The 16,886-nt window shown below is 43.8% G+C and overlaps 1 protein-coding gene across 1 annotated transcript in view; it reads right to left on the bottom strand.

Annotated features, from left to right (window-relative positions):
* Positions 1 to 16,886, bottom strand: part of LOC133767125 (aldehyde oxidase 4-like) — a 55,372-nt gene that overhangs the window by 12,485 nt on the left and 26,001 nt on the right. Inside the window, exons 14-27 of the mRNA XM_062201347.1 lie at positions 15,788 to 15,972; positions 14,430 to 14,592; positions 13,735 to 13,827; positions 12,898 to 13,067; positions 12,457 to 12,571; positions 11,093 to 11,215; positions 9,104 to 9,200; positions 6,848 to 6,972; positions 4,558 to 4,691; positions 3,636 to 3,723; positions 3,305 to 3,391; positions 2,924 to 3,115; positions 1,797 to 2,024; positions 4 to 99 (exon numbers count right to left, since the gene is read on the bottom strand). Coding sequence (XP_062057331.1) covers positions 4 to 99; positions 1,797 to 2,024; positions 2,924 to 3,115; positions 3,305 to 3,391; positions 3,636 to 3,723; positions 4,558 to 4,691; positions 6,848 to 6,972; positions 9,104 to 9,200; positions 11,093 to 11,215; positions 12,457 to 12,571; positions 12,898 to 13,067; positions 13,735 to 13,827; positions 14,430 to 14,592; positions 15,788 to 15,972 — 1,896 coding nt within the window. The remainder of the gene's footprint in view (positions 1 to 3; positions 100 to 1,796; positions 2,025 to 2,923; positions 3,116 to 3,304; positions 3,392 to 3,635; positions 3,724 to 4,557; positions 4,692 to 6,847; positions 6,973 to 9,103; positions 9,201 to 11,092; positions 11,216 to 12,456; positions 12,572 to 12,897; positions 13,068 to 13,734; positions 13,828 to 14,429; positions 14,593 to 15,787; positions 15,973 to 16,886) is intronic.

Raw genomic sequence — 16,886 nt, 5'->3', positions numbered from 1 at the left:
CACCTGAATCATCTTGGTGTGCAGGCCTTGGCCCAGTTCACAGCCACCGTGAGTCAGCAAGACAGAGCCATCCATGTAGATGTGGACGAGGGCAGCTGCCTGGGTGGAGACAATCGTGGTATCAGATGAGAAGCCGAGGCTATGAGTTTAACTAAGGTTGCTGGATGCCTGAACCAGCATCATTTTTTTTTCTTATCCTGGAGAAGAAAGCTATTATTGGTGCATCTGGGGTGATGGCATTTCTCCTGCTGAGCATGCAAACCACTGGTGAGTTGACTGGAAGGTGCTGTTGACTGAAAGACACTTTTCTCACTTGAATCACTTTGGTATGCAGTCCTGCCCCCTTTCAGGAACCCCAGCCTTGAAAAACATGGATGAGGCTAGATGAAGCGCCCATCTGCCCTCTAGCAGTCTCCTGCCCACCACAGCTTGTGCATGCTTACCTAGGGAGTTGCCTACCCCAGGCCCCAGCCTGCGCACCATTTATTATTCTTCCCTCCTTGGACATGAAAATTAATTTTAAAGCAAATAGAACCTGCATGAGTAAATTTCCAGGCATAATCTCTCCTGGACACTGGAAGAACTGGAAGAAACTTGTGGTGTTTTGATGGCTTCCAGATGTTGATTTTTCAGAATCATAGATGGGGAGGGATCTGGATCCCCATTCTGGAAAATCCAATTCAGCAGCAGTTTGGAGATGGAGTTCAAATACCCATTTGTTAAAGCTGCCAGGTGATTTTCTTCCTTTTTTTTTTTTTTTTAAGATTTGTTTATTTGAGAGGCAGAGCAAGAGAGAGAGGGAGGGAGAAAGACAGAGAGGGAGGGAGAAAGAGAGAGAGAGAGAAAATCTTCAATTGGCTGGTTCACTTGCCCAAATGGCTGCAACAGTTGGGGCTAGGCCAGGCAGAAGCCAGGAGCCTGGAATAGCATCCAGGTCTCCCATATGGGTGGTAGGGGCTCAAGTACTTGGGCCATCATCTGCTGCTTTCCCAGGTACATTAGCAGGGAGCTGAATTGGAAGTGGAGCAGCCAGGACTCGAACTGGGGCTCATATAGAATGCTGGTGTGTTAGGCAGCCATTTAACTCACTGTACCACAATGCCAGCCCCAAAGGTGATTTCCTGCTTGGTCAGGTTTGGGGTCCATTGACTTAATCCAAATTCCTCACATAGAAACTAGAAGTCAAGAGAGGGAGAGACGTGGCTAAACCCAGGTTCTTAGTTTGTGGTAAAATCGGGACTGCAGCACAAGACTCCTAACCATATTCTAGTGTTTTCAAAGACCACGCCCCTTGAAACTCACTGCTGTTGACCATCTCTGGGGCTGATTGTTTTGGAAGAAGAACCTACAGAATGTGCCTGTGGCTCCAGGGACCAGACACAGGTAGGAGGAAGCTGGGTTACACAGGATGGTTTGGCGAGTTGCTAGAATTTTTCTTTAGAGTCATCAATCCCCATCATATGTCATGCACGTGGCCTGGGGTCCTGCATCTACCCCTGGAGAAACCCAACTCTGCATTGATGTTCATGTCCCTGCCACCACGCCTTCAAACAGCTAGTAACTCATTGCTTCCAGTCTCCTGAGTCTTCATAGGGACTTCCATGGTCCTCAACTCTAGCCTAAGCTCATTGATCTCCACAGTCCCCAGACCTGGCCTACTCTGTCTATTGTTAAAGGAAACTGTCCCAGTGTCTTCTGTCTCCACAGTGGACCATCCCCAGTTGCACACAATTGTCATAGCCAGTCAGCCCTTTGGAAAAGGGCCTTTGAGGAAGGCACGTCTCTCTCAGCCTCACCTGATTGTAGTAGGCTATGGGGACTCCAATGGTAAACTTCATAGGGACGACGGCCAGCCCCCTCTTCTTCCAGTAATTCTTTTTGTTGAATTCCTCTGCAGCCTTTTTCCTAGCGTGGAAGGAAGATTTCTCCAGACAGTCTTTCCAGCATCTTCTCAAGGGCTCTGGATTAAACTTCTGATTATAGGCTGTTTTGCTACTTTTCTTATACATGTTTATTTCTTTAACCTAAGAGATGAAAAAATAAAAAGGATTTTAGGAATGGATGTTTGTTCTATAAGTGAAGCATGCATTTTTGTTATAAGTCTGATAGAAAGTCTTTCTAAAAAAGAAAGAATTACTTAACTGGCTATAAATATTCATGTGCAAGTATATGTGCATAAACAAAACAATAACAACAACCATAGAAGCTATTATTTCATATTTGCCAGACTCTAGGCTAAGTGTGTTATGTCAGTTAACTTTGCAATAACCCTGTGAAATGGTATGTCCATCTTAAGTTTGTTAGTCGTGAGATAAAATTTTCCCGATTCAAAATCTTTTTACCATCATGCAATCTTGCCTTGTTTTTAACTTGTTCTCAAATTAATTCCTCAAAGTCTTAAGTTGTGGTAATCGGTTTGCACAGAAGGCTGTAGTCACTCCACCCTCTATGCCCTTTGATAGTTTCCAACTGATTCTCCAATTGGGCTGATGGCACACAAGACGTAGAGACTTGAGAAGCACCTGTGCATTAGGGCTTGCTATGTCTAGCCACCCCCAGGAGGATAACTTTGTGGAGTAGAAGTGAGTCTTCCCAGCTAGGGCACCCCCACACAAACTGATGACCACAAGACAGTGAGTGAAGCCATCTTACGCCATAAAACCTCAGTTGCATGGGCCCAGACCAGAGGAGTTACCCAATGGATCCACAGAATTTGAAGAAATACTATCTTTTGTGAAAGCCATTGGATCCTGTGGTTGACTTACACAAACTCACACAGCAAAAGTTAACTGAGACACAGGGAAAATGCACTTTTTTCTTTCTGTGAGTCTACATAGAGGCTGAAATAATGCTATTTGTAGGTGTTCAAAATATATTTGAACCAATGTGGTCCGCATATTATTAGGGCGTTTTGATTGCTTACCTCTTCAGGGAGTAAGTTACATTGAGATGCCACAGCCGTTATGTAAGATTCAACCACCACTGTAGCCTGAGGGAAGCCAAATCCCCGAAAGGCAGTGTTGGATGGCAAGTTAGTTTTGCAAGGTCTTCCTCGGCACCGGAAGTTAGGAATATCATATGCATTTTCCGATTTCAGCACAATGAACTCTGTCACCTGAATCAAAGCCAAACAACATGGAACTTTGTATCTGTCAGATAGTCAAAGCTACTTATCTGAATTTTATTCTTAACTTGAACTCTGCTCAGAAATCATATAACTTGTGAGACAAATATTTGTGCAAAATAAAATGTGGCATTTACAACTGAACTGTTCATCTATGGCAACGGCATATTTCTTATTTACCAACTCAGACTCATCAGGGGTGCAACCACCATTGATGTAATATTCAACATCAGCAGCTTTGATCACACCATTGTTCATGAATCCAACCTGCAAGGTGATAGCAAACCAAACCATGTTGAACACAGACACGTTTGATCATAGCAGTCGATCCACATTTAGCTTTGCACATGATGGGAAAAGGTACATGGGGGATGAACATGATCGCGCATCTTTAGGCAGCATTCAAATATTCTTGTTAAGCGGTATGGCATTTAGCAGTTGCCTTTCCTATCGGTTGATTAACCCTGGACAACGTCTTAGGCAGTTTTTTGAACGTTTTGCTCTCACTCACTTTGTATTTTGCAAAGAGTGGGTGGCGGCCAGCAGTTATCAGCATGTCATCACCACGCTCCAGGATAAATCGGATTGGGCGGCCAGTCCTGGAGGAAACAACTCCATTAGCATACTGGATGCTTCACAAAGCGCGGGAACACGGAGATGAGGAAAGGAGACTCGAGATAAACTAGCTAGTGGTGTTCAGTGGGAGTAGTAATAGACTGTAAACAAATTTTGGAAGACTGGGAGGGGGTGAAAATAAAAAAAAATATTTTGGTTTAGTTAAGTCTGAATATTTATTTCTACAGTGCAATGTCATGTGATTTGATTATGTTATTTCCCTTTTGTTTATTGTTTATATTAGGAATGATATGGTCATTTTGCCGTTTTGTGTATAAGTAGATGCTACTATAAATTTCAATTTGGGATTCTAAAGGGGATACTAAACACCTGCTGTGAGAGGGATGTTGAGGCTGAAAGGTTGAGACCCAATGCCCTGCTGAGTTCAGCCTCCCTCATAGTCAGGCTCCCATTTCACCAAGTGACCTGCAAGGACTCTGGGTTTTGACTGAACGTTCCCAGGGCCTGCAAGCCTGCTCCCTGTAGAAGAGCTTTTTCTGTTGTTGGAGAGAGTCCGTTTTCCTTTTTGCAGCAACAGCCTGGGATATGTTACATTTGTCCTGACTACATCTCAGTGAACCTTGATGGCTACAAGGTTCACAATGGTCATGGCCATTCCCATATCGGGATGTTCCTGAACATTCCTGGGCAGCAGCAACAGCTCGGGTTCACTGCGTGACAAAATACGCCTCCTATAAGGCTGGGCTCTTGTCCCTCCTTCCACGGGCAGCCCCAGCTGAGATGAAAGTGGCGGTGCAGGGCTGGAAGAACCCAGGCGGCATCCATGCTACCTGGACGGCAGCCGCCGTGACTCTTACTTGTTGGCGGCCACCGCACTGACAGCTCCTAGCAGGGCAGGCTTGGTCACTTTCCCCCCAAATGCTCCTCCAGCTCTTTTCATGTGACAGGCGATTCTACTCCTTGGGACGTTTAGGGCTGCGGCCACATATTCCTGCAAGACATAAGTCCCCGGAGACATAGAAGTGCAATTGAATAGTTTACTTTCTTAGCCATGTATTTCCTCCTTGCCCAGTAAGTCAGATATTCAACATATATTTATATTTAAAGAGTGCTGTAATCATTACCATAATCTAATTTTAAGGTGTCAGGCTCCAAAGAAACCTATAGCCATGAAGCAGTCACCCCTCACCTCCCTCCAATCTCCGAGTACTAGGTAATCATAGATCTTTTTGTCTCTGTAGATTTACCTGTTTGGGATGCTTACATAAATGGAACCATCCAATATGTGATTTTTGTGACCGGCTTCCATCTATCATAATGTTGCCAGAGTTCATCTATGTTACAGTAAATATTGGTATTTTATCCTTTTTTTGGCTAAATAATATTCCACTGTACAATTGGGCCACATTTTGTTCATTCATCAGTTGATGGACACTGTATTGTTTTCTCTTTTGGATATTATGAATGATACTGCTGTGAACACTTGTGTGTAAGTTTTTTTGGGTGAACATATGTTTTCTTTCTTTTTTTTCTGACAGGCAGAGTTAGACAGAGAGAGAGAGAGAGAGAGGAGAGAGAGAGGTCTTCCTTTTTCTGTTGGGATGAACATATATTTTCATTTGTTTTGGGTAGATACTTAGTCATGTCAGTGGTTGGGTTATATGACCCCACCATCCTGAGAAACTGTCAAGCTGTTTTCCAAAGTGGCTGTGCTATTTTTTGTGCCCATAGCAAGGTAGGAAGGTTCTAGTTTCTCTACTACACTTGGTATTGTCTCTTCAATAGTAGCCATTCTAGTGGGCATGAAAAGGCTCCTCGCTGTGGTTTTGATTTGCATTTACATCATGATGAATAATGCTGAATACATTTTCACAAGCTTGATAGTCATTGAAAGGTCTTCTTTAGAGGAACGCAGATTCATACCCTTTGTTTGCATGCTCTGGGTGGTGTTTTGTTTATTAATAGTGAGTTGCTTCAGCTTATGGAGGGCTGGACTTCATATTACTGGGTTAAATCACTTCTTTTAGTCCTCTCTGTGCCCAACCAGCTGAGTGCTGCCTTGGGTTCTTGGCTGAGATAGGTTGTAGGTTCCCAGTGGTCTGGTTCCCCCTGGGATATGGCTGCTATTGTGTAACTAACTGATTGAAACCTAGGAGTTGGTGTTAATAGGTGGCAATGGTGACCTTGGGATGTACATGTTATCTGCTGGAGCTCTGAGCCATAGACCCCCTGCCCAAAGAAACCCCAGATGAAGGCCACTTATCTCCATTTACAGAAAAGGGTGCCAATGCCCAGTGACTTGCAGCAGGTCGCATAGCTCCCTAGGGGCAAAGCCTGTGTCTCTACTTCTCTTCTGTCCACTTCCAATCTTGCAGTTGTGGAGGTCACAGCCAGATCCCAGCTCAGAATCAGTGATCTCTGCCTTTCATTTTGCCTTGATGACAGCTGGGGGCTTCCTCCTCCCAGACAGCCCACCTGCCCAGTTAGGACCCAAGATGTCTGCTCACCTGTGCTATACCAGGAAGCCCCCAGCTTTCTCCCTCAGTGATGCTTGTCATTACTCATCCCCTAGTACAATTTTTTAAATTATCCCCTCACCCTCCGTCTGGCACTATACTGGGGCCAACAATTTCTTTACACTTTGCAAGAGGGGAATATCAAAATCTTCATTGTTTCCCTGGGTGCAATAAAACCTTATATCTTAACCACCACCACAGGACTGGGACTTACATGCTTCTTATTAAGCTGCATTGATTACATCTTGGAAACACAATTGCTTTACGAGTGTCCCACTGATTCATGGGAACTCTACACTCACATAGAATAGCCATGCAAATGAACCATAAGGCGGAGTTATCACGCCAGGGCTTTGACAATTTCACGCTATCAGTTGTTATAAGGGAAAGATGAACATTGCCCTGCTTTGGAAGGTACAGACATTTCCAGATCACCTTGAATGGTCTGCTCTTTTAAAGAAATTGTTGCTCCCTTTGAATTCATTCTGGACTTTAGCTAATGTCAAGTTACAGGAGTTCATGTTACTAGGAATGGGAGGGTTCCAAAGTTTCCAGCAGTGGGGCACCCCAAGGCAAGGGCCTCACAACACTTGTCCATCTGGAACTAAATTTCCCAACAGTGTCCTGTTACCTGCACGTGGGTTGGAAACTGTGTCCCAAGGTGTAACACCATTTCTTTATCTTCCTCTTTTGGGATAGCCAGGACAGTTTGTGTTTCCATGTAAAAGTGTTCCTGTCCTTCCACGTGGATCTCACCTGTAAAGCATAAACACAGCACAGTGGTTGCTCACAAATCCCCATGCAGGAGCTCTGGGTGGTGTTTTGTTTATTAATAGTGAGTTGCTTCAGCTTATGGAGGGCTGGACTTCATATTACTGGGTTAAATCACTTCTTTTAGTCCTCTCTGTGCCCAACCAGCTGAGTGACCTTGGGTAACTCCCATCAACCCTCTTGGCCTCAGTTTCCTGAACTGTGCAGTGAGGTTGTCACATCTGTGATGTGCTGCACTTGGGAGCACAGGCTAATCTGGTTACACACCCAGGCTTGACCATCTCCTTGATGAGTGAGTGGACAAGTTTCTAAATCCCAGCTTCCACAGCTAAAAAAAAAAGAGAGGAAATAATAACATGTACCTCAGTTAGGGGATGTTGAGGATTAGGAAGAAAGAGAGAGAGAGAAAGAGATAGAGAGATAGAGATAAAGAGAGAGAGATAGAGATAGAGAGACTACATCTGTTGGTTTATTCCTCAAATGCCCACAATAGTCAAGGCTGGGCCAGGCCAGCTCTTCCATGCGGGTGGGAGGGATCTAACTACGTGGGCCTTCTAGGGTGTGTATTATCAGGAAGCTGGACGTGGGAGTGGGGCCAGGACTCAGACCCAGACACTCCAGATGTGGATACTGGTATCTTAATGGCTAGGTCAAACATCACACCTAAAGGAAATAAAGTTTTAACATGTCAGAGCTGAGGTTGTTCCATACCTTAAAACCAGCCTGGTTTTACTGGTTCATGTGAGATTTTTGGTTTGCCCAGTATATCCTTACCATTTTGTATGTTATACTAGGAGAAATGTTTGGTCTTTATTAAAATATTGGAAGACATTATTTATTATATTTTATATTTTTATATATCATATTATATAAATATATATTAATATATAATTATATTTTAATTACCTGAAAGACCTCTGTGCTGTTAAAATAAGTGAATTGTTTTGCTAAGAGTAAAAAGATTATTTAAAAATGTTTTTTTTGGGACAGTAGAATGTGGGTCATGCAAAAAAAATGCTGAAAAATCTGCTTAAAATCCAATTAATGTTTTTAAAGGAGAAAAAAATTTTATTTTATATACAGATGGTGGGTGTGTATGTGGTTCTCACGGAAATGAAATTGCAACCCCAAAGAGCTGGTCAGACCTGGAAGCCTATATATCATGTTGACAAAAGGCAATAAATTTTTGGAGGAATTTCATTTCTTGGTATATTCCATTAGAAGTGAGTGCTTATGTTCATTAAAAGATAAACATGATAGTGTCCATAGAAACTTTATTGACAATGACTTTAACTTGAAAACAACTAAAATGTCTATCAACAACAGAATGGATAAATAAATTCTAGAATATTCATGCAGTGAAATACTACCAAGCAATGAAAAAGAACTACTGGTCTATGCAACACTATGGATGAATCTCTATACATACTGTTAAATAAAGGAAGTAGGTACATAAGATTCCATTTATATGAATTTCAAAACATCAAAAACTAAACTACAGTGTTGGGGCCGGCGCCATGGCTCACTTGGTTAATCCTCCGCCTGTGGTGCCAGCATCCCATATGGGCGCCGGGTTCTAGTCCCAGCTGCCCCTCTTCCAGTCCAGCTCTCTGCTGTGGTCCAGGAGGGCAGTGGAGGATGGCCCAAGTGCTTGGGCCTTGCATCCACATGGGAGACCAAGAGGAAGCACCTGGCTCCTGGCTTCGGATCGGCACAGCGCTGGCCATTGCAGCCATTTGAGGATTGAACCAACGGAAGGAAGACCTTTCTCTCTGTCTCTCTCTCTCTCACTGTCTATAACTCTACCTGTCAAAACAAAACAAAACAAAACAAAAAACTACAGTGTTAAAAGTTAGACTAACACCTTGTGAGGAGTTACTAAGAAAGAATACAAGGAAGCTTGCTGGAGTGCTGGCCATATTCTGTGCCTTGCTTTGGTTAGTACTTAGATAAGATTATACATAGGTAAAAATTTAAGCTGTGAACTTATTGTGCATTTTCAGTTTTACTTAAGAAACACTCTGGCTTGCAGAAGCACTGCCTTGCAGCTTCCCAAATGAGCTGATACAGAATCTTGAACTTAGAAGCTTTGCTATTCTGACCCAAGACGACTCACCCTCAATGATTTGGTCAACATGTTTAAAGGCTTGCTCCACGTTGCCTTGCTCAATTTTTCTCTCAACAGAAAGGAACGAATTGTGCTCCAGGGCTTGCTGCAGTGGAAAAACAAGCCAGAATTTTTGTTTTTGCATTCTAACAAGCAATTTGTCCCCCACCAAATTCCAGGTTTGTGTTTTGTCAGATCCCACACGAGACTCTCAAGCAAGAGTAGCTTGAAGAATCATTAGAAATTGGATTCAAATGGGTTACAGGCATTGGTGACTTGGTTTTATCCCATGCTCTGAGAAGAGCTGAGGGAGGATTCAGGGGTCTATATACGTGGCCCCATCCCTAGATTGCTTAGCAATGATGGGAGGCAGTGTGGTATTAAGGTGCCAACTCTGGGCTAAAGAGGGTACAACATAGAATTAGGAGAGGTCGAGAAGGAGGAGGCTGGTGGCACCAGGGTGCTTAGGGATGGCATTTAAGGGCAATCTGAGTTGGATCAGGGATCATCTGAAGTCTAGATCACATCATGAAACAATAATTTGAGGTTGAACTCAAGAGAGGAGGACACAATGAGGACAAGACCAGACTGGCTGGGATGTGGGTTTTCTGCAAAGAAACACTGAAAGATGAGTTTGGAAATTGGATTGAGGCTGGACTATGAAAGACCTTGATTGCATTCTAAGGAGTTGGGATAATATCCAAGGGGGTATTGTCAACCAGGAAAAGTGACCCAACAAACTGTGTGGCTTAGAGAAGTCAGCGTGGTGTGTAGGCAGGCTGAAATGGAAGATGAGAGCCTCCAGTGTGGTTATTGTAGTAAATTTTGATATTAATGTGGTGAAGACTGGGCTGGAGGGAAGAGTAAAGGTGGGAATGGAAAGAAAGGAGGCAGACCCGAGAGGCATTTAAAGGACAACTTGAACTTGGCAACTGTTGGGAAGAGCAAGGGAGAATCAAAGAGGATACTCAAGACTGCATCGTGTGTCGGGGAGGTGGTCTCAGCACTTTTTTTCCTTTTGTCCGTTTATCCCTCTGTCCCTCCATCACCCAACACAACTGCTGAGTGCCAACTGTAGCTTGGGTGCTTCACTAGGCACTGGTGATAGAACTCACAACGCATGTCCTTGTTCTCACTAATAACATGTAGGACAAAAGTGACAGTGAACTTGCACTGAATGCACTCCCTGGATTCTCTCATTTAAACCTCACAATGGCCTTTTGACATAGGTGTGTTCACAGTGCCCATTTTACAGATGAGGAAACTGAGGGATGGGGACTTCCAGAAACTTGCCAAAGCTTTCATTGCTGTCAAGAGGCTATTAAATGACAGAGTCAGATTACTAATCCAAGTAGTCTGTCTCCAGAGCTTGCGCTTAAGTGGTAAGTGGGAAGGGAGATAGAAGTCCCATTAGTTGAACTGCAAGGGTACTTCAAAAAGTTCATGGGAAAATGTTATCAAAAGATAAGGTTATATTGGTGCAAGAAGCCCTTGGAAGCCATGCATAGTTTTTCATAGTATGCATTTTCCTTGAACTGTTTGTAGACCCTCATACAGTCAAGCTTATTTATTTATTTATTTTTGGACAGTAAGCATGCTAGCCAAGTTTAATGAAAAGAAGTAATGAAGAAAGGGCACCTGATAGACCAAGAGGGGATTTTGATAATGAACGGAGAGCCACGTGTTACAACTTTTTGAGCTCCGTGATGCTCTGGGTTTTTCCCATTGACTGGCTTTGGATGTGAGGTCACACAGCTCCAGTACCCTGTACCTTGAGACCTGTCCTGCCCAGATCCCTCCTATACAGGCAGGAGAGGTCTCAGGTACAGATTACTCTGTCTCAAGGTACAGATTACTGGAGCCTTTAATCTAAAACTACAGCGACGCTGAACACAGTGTAGATGGAGCCACACTTGTATTATTTTATGATTTCACGGGTTGAATTCTGCCCAAAGGGAGCCACCATCACCATTCTGGAAGACACAAGTGTTCTGCTACCTTGATTGTGATAATCCTTGGCTCTATGTCTTCATAAGCAATCCTCACTTTTTTAGCTGCTGCTTTTGCGTGAGCGTAAGTGTCAGCAGCCACAGTGCAGACGATCTGACCCACGCAAATTACCTGCAGGAAAGCCACGTGTTGTAATTCACATAAAACAGAGAATCCTCAAAAAGGAATTACTGTTCCCACATTGTTACAATGACTCACTGGGGTTTTATGACCACAGGAAAGATTTTTTTTTTTTTTACTTATGAGATTAATTTCAAACTGTGTCTTGAGTGTAATTTAGGGGGCACAAAAATTGGATGCAGAGCTTCATTATCTGGCTTTACCAAGCTGCAGTCTTGTCTCCAGACACAGCCTCACCATTCCCACAGCTCCACAGTGATCCAGTCAACCTGAAATTCTGTTTCAATAGCCAGTGCTCTGTATTCTATACTTTCATGTCTTTTTTAAAAAAAGATTTATTTATTTGAAAGGCAGAGTTACACACACACACACACACTGACACAGAGAGAGAGAGAGAGAGAGAGAGAGAGGGAGGGAGAGAGAGAACCATCCATCTGCTGGTTCACTCTCCAAACGGCTGCAATGACCGAGGCTAGGCCAGGCTGAAGCCGGGAGCCTGGAACTCCAGCCTGGTCTTCCCCATGGGTGTCAGGGGCCCAGGTATTTAGGTGATTGTTCACTGCTTTCGCAGGCAGCTGGATCTGAAGCAGAGCCCTGGGACTTGGATGCTGGCCTTGCAGGCAGAGGCTTAACCTGCTGTGCCACACTGCCAGCCCCTCATGACATTTTAGAAGCCCCTCTATTTTTAAAAACTTTATTTTATTTATTTGAAAGCCAGATTATAGAGGAGAGAGGGAGAAGACAGAGAGAGAGAGAGAGAGAGAGAGAGAGAGATCTTTCATCCACTGTTACTCCCCAAATGGCTACAAAGACCAGGGCTGGGTCAGGCCAAAACCAGGAGCCAGAAGCTTCTTCTGGGTCTCCCACAATGGGGTGGCAGAGGCCCAAACACTTGGGCCATCTTCTACTGCTTTTCTCAGGTACATTAGCAGGCAGCTGGATTGGAAGTGGAGCAGCCAGGACTCAAACCGGCGCCCATAGAAGATTCTGGTGTTGCAGATGGAGGCTTAACACATTCTGCCACAATGTCGGCCTTTAATATGCTTGTATTAGAACCTTAAAAGGGTCCATGATTCAAGAGAGAAGTTGAGAATCATCGAGGTGGAGTCATTGACTCCCAGCAAGTCTTAGTGTGGTACTCATGAATCTATGGATAGTTTAGTAATAATAAATACATATTTTGCTGTTCCCAGCAAATGCACTTGAATAATAAGCTACAGAAAGTCACACACCTCATTCTTTGCATAGAAAATCTCCCCTTTATGGTTATTTTCTCCCGGAACATCTTCTGCTGTTATCACATCAACCACACCTGGAAGTGCCAGGGCTTCTGAAGTATCAATTGATCTAGGAGGGAAAACCTGAAGGTAGCCATTAAGGTTGCAGGGGTAAGTTTATGGTCAATGTAAGTGCTTCCTTAAACACAGAAAAAAATGACAATGGATTTTAGCAATGAATTATGGAGCAATAGCTAACGTTGAAAAATACTGATATTTAACAGTTCTACCTCTTGGTCATAGAGTCTTTCGTAACTATGCTGAGGAAGCGACTGGTTCCCAGTCAGAAGAGGAAATGAATACTCTAAATTAACTGAAATACACGATAAGCTCTCAGCTTGGATATGAAACTGAATGCATGTCAATAACACATGGAAACATCTTTTATTTCCTTACATGATATTGGCATGAGCCCTGGTGCTGGTGACCACAGCAAGATAGAGTTCTTGGTCCACGGCGGGCATGTCATCTATAAACACAGCCTCTCCAGTGGCATGTTTAATGGCTGACTGGTGCATGATCGGGTGTCCAACTGGATCTTGTAAGGGTTGAGCGGGATCCACACACTATTGATGAACAGAGCAAGTCATGTTACAACAGAAATTCTCATGACCCAAACATCCAATCTGATATATCTGGCTTACTCACAAGTCAAGCAAAACTATAGGCAATTGGAATCCACATCTGTGAGTCAAGGTTAATAAATACACATTGAGTGGTATGGTAAGGGATACATTCTGGTTACAATCCCCTCTCTTCCTACCAGAAAGACACTGTTCCTGTCATCAAGGATCCTACTACGTTGTTGAAGAATCAGTGCATTCACAAACACACATTAAAATAATGTGGTCAGGGTTTGGTGTTTGGCGTAGTGGGTAAAGCTGCTGTCTGCAATACCAGCATCCTATATGGGTGCTGATTCATGTCCCAGCTACTCCACTTCTGATCCAGGGAGGCCGACATTGAACAAGAAAAGAAGGCAATTTTAGCCAATAAGATGGAAAATGGTGGAGAAGAGAGATTCATAATCTAATCTTTTGGTTGACCTTGAGTAAAGCAGAAGCCCTAACCCAACCAAGTGATATGAGGGTGACAGCAGGTAATATCAGCTAGCTTTAGTAGACTTCATCTTCGTAATAAAAATGTAATTATTGGAGAGAGATGTGTCCAAAATGCATAAACCTGAATACATAGACAGATTAAAAAACAAACTCCCCCTGTCCCACCACCAACCTGGAACATCTGAATTCCTTGGGGAGTTTCTATGGGGAAATCTTCTAGGGCGCTCATGTATGTTTCTGGAATATCAGGGAACTTCTTAGGATCCTGTAAAGATTAGTTCATGTTTAATTTTGCAATCTGGGTGACTATCACAGAAAAATATCTATAGAAATAGGGTTATCCAATGTATCCTCTTAGATCTTAGATTCCAGTTGGACTGGGAGAGAGTCCTGAGCTTTGAGTTCCAAAGGCTATTAGCCATTGTTTGAAGAAAAACAACCATCTATTTACACACAGGAAAATGAATGTTACTGGTATTTCCAGAACCAATACTAAAAAATTATGTACACACACCCACACACTTTCATAAAGAATGGTTTTCAAGGATGTACACCAAAACGTTGGTTATCTATGTCTGATGGGGTTATAGATGATTTTCCTTGTTGGTTTATTCACATTTTCAGAATATTGCTTTAGTAAGAAAATTATGCTTAAAAAAGGAAAAAATTAGTCTAATTTACTTAGTGAAGTCTTTTAACACCACTGTGAGTCAACCCAACCTGCTACCCATGCCAGGACCCTCGATGCATTGACCAAACCAGGCGAGGTACATCTTTCATCCACAGACTCCTGCCCAGGGAGGCAAGAACCCAGAGACCCAGAGACCCAGAGACCCAGAGACCCAGAGACCCAGAGACACTATTCACCATTTTATTCAGTCCTCGCCGCACTTCAAGGTAGAATTTGAAGAGCAGGCTGACGATGAGGGTCCGCTTGTATTCCACCATGCCCCCCTTAGCTGCTGGCGGGATGTAAATCTCATCCAGGACCAACTGGCACGCGTCGCCCAGCATCTGGTCATCCCATGGCCTAGTCGGAAAGGACACAGACACTTCACAAAAGAGGCCAAGACTAAACAAGACAGCAAGAGAAGACGGAGCGCACACTGGATCCACCTGTGCGTCAAAACCAGCTATCCTGAGCAGATTTCACTTGCTTTCTTTAGCTTCCTGGCACAGGGGTTCCCAAGTCCTCCTTTCTTATTCCCTTTAACTTCATGGGCTGGGAATGGTGATTTACCCCCAACAGCTTGGGTAAAATAAACCATTAAAGTCAAACTTGGTCTTGCTCACCAGCTGTGTTTCTGACAATTGGAGTTGAAAGGGACCCATACACTGTTAAAGGTTCCTCTGACACACTCTAGGCTGAATAACACACGGCCAAGTTATTGAAGACAGCTGTGGGACGTCTGATGCATGGAAGCTCTTCTTAACCACTTATGGATGCATCGGGTTATTTTAAGATCTAATGAATCGTGATGGGTATAAAAATGTGGCTAAAGTGACTGTGAAAGCACTTTTTAAAATAAATTTGAAAGTCCCTTTTTACAATTTTTTTTTAAAATTTAGACTTAATGGAAGTAACAGAAGAAAGGCCATTGAATCTTTTTGAATATTTCATCTTCTTCATGTGGTTAGCGGACATTTTCAGATGCCTGGATGCAGTATTAGACACATTTCCAGGTCAATTATAAGTGAACACTTAAAGATAACATCCATGTAAATAATGTAATTTGTGTTTTCATCTTTTTATTTATTTTCATTTGAAAGTGCAGGGGGGGGAGGGGGGAGCCTGGGCCAGGCTGAAGCCAGGAGCCTAGAACTCCTATGTGGGTGGCAGGGACACAAGTAGTTGAGCCATTCTCTGTTGCCTGCCAGAGTGTGCATTAGCAGGCTCTGGATTGGGGGTGGAGCCGGGACTCAAAGCCAGGGCCTTGGATATGGGCTGTGGGTATCCCAAGAAGCATCTTAACCACTGCCACAAACACCTGCTGCACTGTACATCAGTCTTATTACAGAAACCTGCAGTGTAAGAATCATTGTACCTTGATGAGACTTGGCTTTGGGGCAGCTTGTACTTTTTTGTACTTTTCTGCAGAGCCTAAATTTTCTATGATATTTCTCTATAATTAATAATCAGAAAAAAATCTCCCAAATGCTATTTTCATTAAAAAATTAAAACCGGAAAGGCCCAAGTTGCCTGTCCCCGCTGTGCTGAGGCATACCTCCCAAGGAGCCGCTGGCAGGTTTGTTTGGCAGCCACAACAGTGGAGGCGACACTTCCATAGAACATTTGAAGGTCCTTGATCGTACTTGTGCCATCTTCAAACTTCACACTCATCCCGGCGTTGACAATGGCAAAGGCGTTCTCCTGGCGTTGGGCCTGCCGGAGTCCCAACACGAAGTGCCCCTGGAGAGAGAAAACCCTTCAGGGTGTTTAGGGCTTATCCCCGCCATCTGCCATTCAGCAAGAACTTTAATAGTAACGTGTAATGAAAAGACGCCATGGTGGGTGCTGTTACCAACTACATTGTTGGCTGCCTGTGAGGTCTGTCCTGCGCATGTCATATATTTATATTGAATTCTCACACCAATCCTACTCATTCCCAGTGCATAGAAATGTAGACGTTAAGTAACTCGCACAAGGTCACACAGTAAGTAGCAGAGCTGAGGTTCGAACCCAAGCCGTCTGGCTCCAGAGTCTATGATTAGCCCTATACAATACACCTTTCAACTCAGAATCTCCATATGTGACCCTGGCCGAGGACTTAAAACTCTTTGGGTTGTACTTTTTCCTTCCAAATGAGATGATTGGTTTTGGTTGCATGGTGCTACTGAGTGGGTTGCGGGGAAGGTCAGGAGGTCTGACCTTTCTCAGTCTAAACTGTGACCTCTGCTAGAACGGAACATGGGAACCAAGCTGTTTTTGAGATGGAAAGCACCGGTGATAAAGAAGTGTTTAGACACTGGGCATATTTACACCCTGTACTGACTGGTGGGGACTTGTCCTTCCGTTCCTGCTGCCACCAACCCCTTACCATCGCCTTCCTCAGTTACTGCAGTCTCTCCCCCAGCCAATTTATCCTCCATCTTTCTACTGGGGTCATAGTTTCAAAATACTATTTCTCTTGAAATTCGACCTTGTTTAGAAGCCTTCAAGGGTGGCCCTCTGCCAACAAATACAAACTCCCACTCTGCGACGGAGTCCAGCCTGCCTCCCAGGCGCGCACCTCACTGGGCTGTTCCAATCAGAGGGCCCTGCTCCCTGCTACCCTCTGCCGCCACCCAACCCCACGTATTTCCCCTGACAGGAGCGACTGCCCC

This window comes from Lepus europaeus, chromosome 1 (assembly GCF_033115175.1).
Source record: "Lepus europaeus isolate LE1 chromosome 1, mLepTim1.pri, whole genome shotgun sequence".
Lineage (NCBI taxonomy): Eukaryota > Metazoa > Chordata > Mammalia > Lagomorpha > Leporidae > Lepus > Lepus europaeus.
The sequence above is the reverse complement of the archived record's forward strand: the minus strand, read 5'-3'. Positions and strand labels throughout refer to the sequence as shown.